This window comes from Montipora capricornis, chromosome 2 (genome assembly GCF_036669925.1).
Source record: "Montipora capricornis isolate CH-2021 chromosome 2, ASM3666992v2, whole genome shotgun sequence".
Classification (NCBI taxonomy): Eukaryota; Metazoa; Cnidaria; class Anthozoa; order Scleractinia; family Acroporidae; genus Montipora; species Montipora capricornis.
Window position 1 is genome coordinate 29,063,873 of NC_090884.1, and position 3,674 is coordinate 29,067,546.

Here is a 3,674-nt window from a genome sequence, read left to right on the forward strand (position 1 = left end):
TGGAGGGGAGCTGTTGTTCACAATTACAGTAACGAGCAACTGAAGCAGACTGTTTCTGAATGTAACAAAGCATTTCCAGTTTTTTTAGTTTTCTCAATATTATTTAAGCCCACCAACCTTGTAAAATTGCCCTTGTTTCTCAGGAAGCCTTTTTGCATAACGTAACAACTTTTGGACATCAGACTGAAATGACAAAAAGATTACACGGAACTAGAGCTTATTAATCTTTATGTTCTAAATGTTGCATTAATTGTTACAGTAAAGCCATCAGGAGCTAAAGCTGTTAAAACTTGCATTATTTTGGACAACTGCTTGCTGGAAGTGGACTTTTTTGCATTCCAGAGAAGGAGTATTGCATACATTTTCAAGCAAAATCCCACATCCTCATAAGTCATAAGGTGAAGTGGTGACCCTGACTGACATTTTGACATCAACCTGAGCAAAAGTCAATGTTCTTAAGGTTGACAAAACATCACCTACAACAGTCCAACATAATTATAAATGTATGATCACATGTGCCCAGATGATCAAAATAATCCATTAGGGTTTCAAACTAGTACTGCTGTATTTTTAAGACTACATGTAGATACATTTTAACATCTACAGTGTATACAAAATGTGATAGTGTCAAAACAAGTTAAAACAAAAACAAATAATTTCATAAAGTAATTATTTTGATGATTCAGTTCTTGTTGCCCTGTCATCTTCAAAAACACTTTGCCTTGTACTTCACTTCCCTGTGGATTTGATTTTTTATTATAATAATTGCACTTTAACTCAGGTACATTACTTAATGGCTTGTAATGACATTTTTTCAAAGGGATTCTTAAATCATCTGGCTAATTCAGGCAAAGAATTAGTACACTACATGAACCTGTAATCCACTGGGTTTGATCCAAACAACATTAGCTTGTGAGTTATAGCTTCTCCTTTGACTTGGCATGACTGGAAAGGGTGAAGTCTCTGCTTCATCATTATCAGCTGACTGATAAGGATTTATATCAAGCTCTGCTGCAGGACCCAGTTTCTGTATGTTTCCAAGCCATGGTATGTTTTCTCCTGGCTTGAATGTAGTCAATACCAGATTGGATTTCTTTTTGCTGTCAGCCCATGAGTGTAGCATACCAAACCAGTCAGAACTAAAGTAACAGTGGAAATTAAATAAATTAACACTGCAAAAAATGCTGTTTAGCCTACTTGAAGATAAACCTGTTCAATAATAATTATTATTTTCGAAACAAAGTGTCCTGTTTCTTCTCACATCACCATCTTGAATGTGCCTAAAAAGTTTGCCAAATCAGCAGGGCCCGGTTGTTCAAACGCCGATTAACGCTAATCCCAGATTAAAACTTAACCAAGAAGTTTATTTCTCTACTCCCAAATGCTTTTCAACGCTGACATTTGGCAAAACTTTACATTAGAAGAAGTAAATCTTGAAAAACAAACATAAGCAAAAGAAACTTTCACCAAAAGGTTAAAAACATGAAACAAAAGTTTAAGCTAATCCTGGATTAATTTAATCGGCTTTCAAACAACCGGGCCCAGTTGTTTTATGGTTTAGAGAGGCAATAGTCTGTTCCTGAAATGACGCCTCAACCTTCATCACAATGCACAAATATTTTGAACACTGTAAAGCAAAGGAGTTTTGATTTCGGCTAAGAGATAACACCATGGCTATTGCAAACTCAGCCATGAGACAAGTAACAGCTTTACCATATTATTAATGTACAGCCCATTGTATAATAATTTTTCAACAGATTCAATGCTTTCAAATAATGCTCTTATTAGAAGGATCGGCACTACAACACTGTATCAAGTATTAGCCATATTTTGGTGCCAAATGAAACATGGATTATTGCTGAACAAGATGCAGTCATTCTTGTGACGTAATATTTGCTGTTAAAGGGAAACTGTCACGAGAAGCGCATGCGCTAGCGTCTTGTGAAAACTTGAAAAGTGTTAGATTAACTTTTTTCAAGTTGAATCAACAAATTCAAAATGGTGGACAAAGGAGAAAATCCAGCCAATATATGTGACTCACACGTGAATCCATGATGGCGGCTAGAATTTTCCGTGGGCTCGAGAGCAAACAAACTCGAGCATGCGCAGCTCATGACAGTGCGCCTTAAAGTGATAGTGTTGCTGTGTCATCCATTCTAAATAGAGTGTCTTTGAAGTGTCAAGGTCTTCCGCTTTCCCTTTTGAGATTTTATCTTGTCTAATTAGAAAGCCTGTGACTATCTTAAGCCCAAGCATGTAAGAGCGCTTATTTCAATGTGAAAACAGGGTTGATGCAAACATAAGCACAAGCATCAAAATTTTTCCTTGTGCTTGCACTTATGCTTGTGTTTGCTTGTGTTGTGTGAAAACAAAATACAGCTTGAGCACAAGGAAATTTGTTGCATCTGGCCAATTAAAGTACTTGTTCCAGATTCTCTGCGTCTGAGCATTTGAAAAAAACGGCTGGTTGATGCTTATGTTGACGTTCATTTTCACTAGCACAAGCTGCTTATGCTTGTGCTTGCGTTGCTAGTGAAAACCAGGCTTTAGGATCTTAATTAAAATTGGAATAAGGTGATAAATACTAACTCTAAAGACACGATGGCCACCATTTTTTCAACCTTAAGACTCCCATGAAGCAGCACACAAAAACATGGAATTTTCCCATCCTCTTCACCATCCTTGGTTGTGTCTTTGCCTCCTTCTTTTTCCTTGCCATCTGCCACTGCTGTTGGAATTGGTATGACCAGATGTCGGGATAAATGAGGTGGACTTCCAATGTCTGCCACATCAAGAAATCCACATATCGACAGCTCATTTGGCAACCTCCTGTTCTTTTCTTGACCACTGGTTTTCCTGGATGTCTCAAGTACAGTTGTGAAGTCAGGTGGCGGCGACAGTGTTATCTTGGACTGCAAATGTCCACACGATAGAGTTCCTTCGTAGCTGACATAGTGAGTTTGTGCAAGGCGCATGAACGCATTCTGAACTGATTGGAAAGTCAGTGGCATATCAGGAACATAAACACTTCCCCCTACACCAGTCGAGTCACAAAGCCTTTGAAATAGCATCAAGTCTGCCCCTAATTCATTTGAGTTTGCAATACATACAACATGTATTTTACAGGGAAATGGTATAGGAAAAGGGCTTGGTTGGTCATGATCTGGGTTGCCCTTGTTGGCTCTTTTGCCATCCAGAAGATCTCTCAATGAACCTTGCCCAGACCCTGTCCGCCCATCGGTAACTAAGATCACTTGGCAAGGTACTGATGTTCCCCATTCTTCGATAACATGGCCTACAACTCCACTGAAGCCATTATCAAAGCTGGTCTTGTCGTAAGTATCAACTGTTATACAGCCTTGTTTCAGAGATTGGTAATCTCTCGTGAAAGGTACAACAATTTCCCAAAGCGACGAAAAAGCCAACAAAGCTGAAAATTCAAGCTTGAACTTGCTAGATAAGAAGTCAAAGAATGCGTGAAGACCACGAATAGCCAGTTGCTTGCGCTCAACAAGTTCTTCGTCTGGCGTTTTGACACGCCGCAGCATAGACAGAGAAACATCGAGGAGTACCACTGTCGGCATTACAAAGCTCTTTTCAGTAACATTGCTGCAAAAACCAAATGCCCTACATGCGCGCCGCCATTTTAAATTTATTTCGTACCCAGATTCCCT

The 3,674-nt window shown here is 38.9% G+C and overlaps 1 protein-coding gene across 1 annotated transcript in view; it reads right to left on the reverse strand.

Moving 5' to 3' along the window:
• Positions 1 to 3,674, reverse strand: part of LOC138039256 (integrator complex subunit 14-like) — a 6,962-nt gene extending 3,288 nt beyond the window's left edge. The window contains exons 1-3 of the mRNA XM_068885463.1: positions 2,590 to 3,674; positions 875 to 1,139; positions 118 to 183 (exon numbers count right to left, since the gene is read on the reverse strand). Coding sequence (XP_068741564.1) covers positions 118 to 183; positions 875 to 1,139; positions 2,590 to 3,584 — 1,326 coding nt within the window. The 5' untranslated portion in view covers positions 3,585 to 3,674. The remainder of the gene's footprint in view (positions 1 to 117; positions 184 to 874; positions 1,140 to 2,589) is intronic.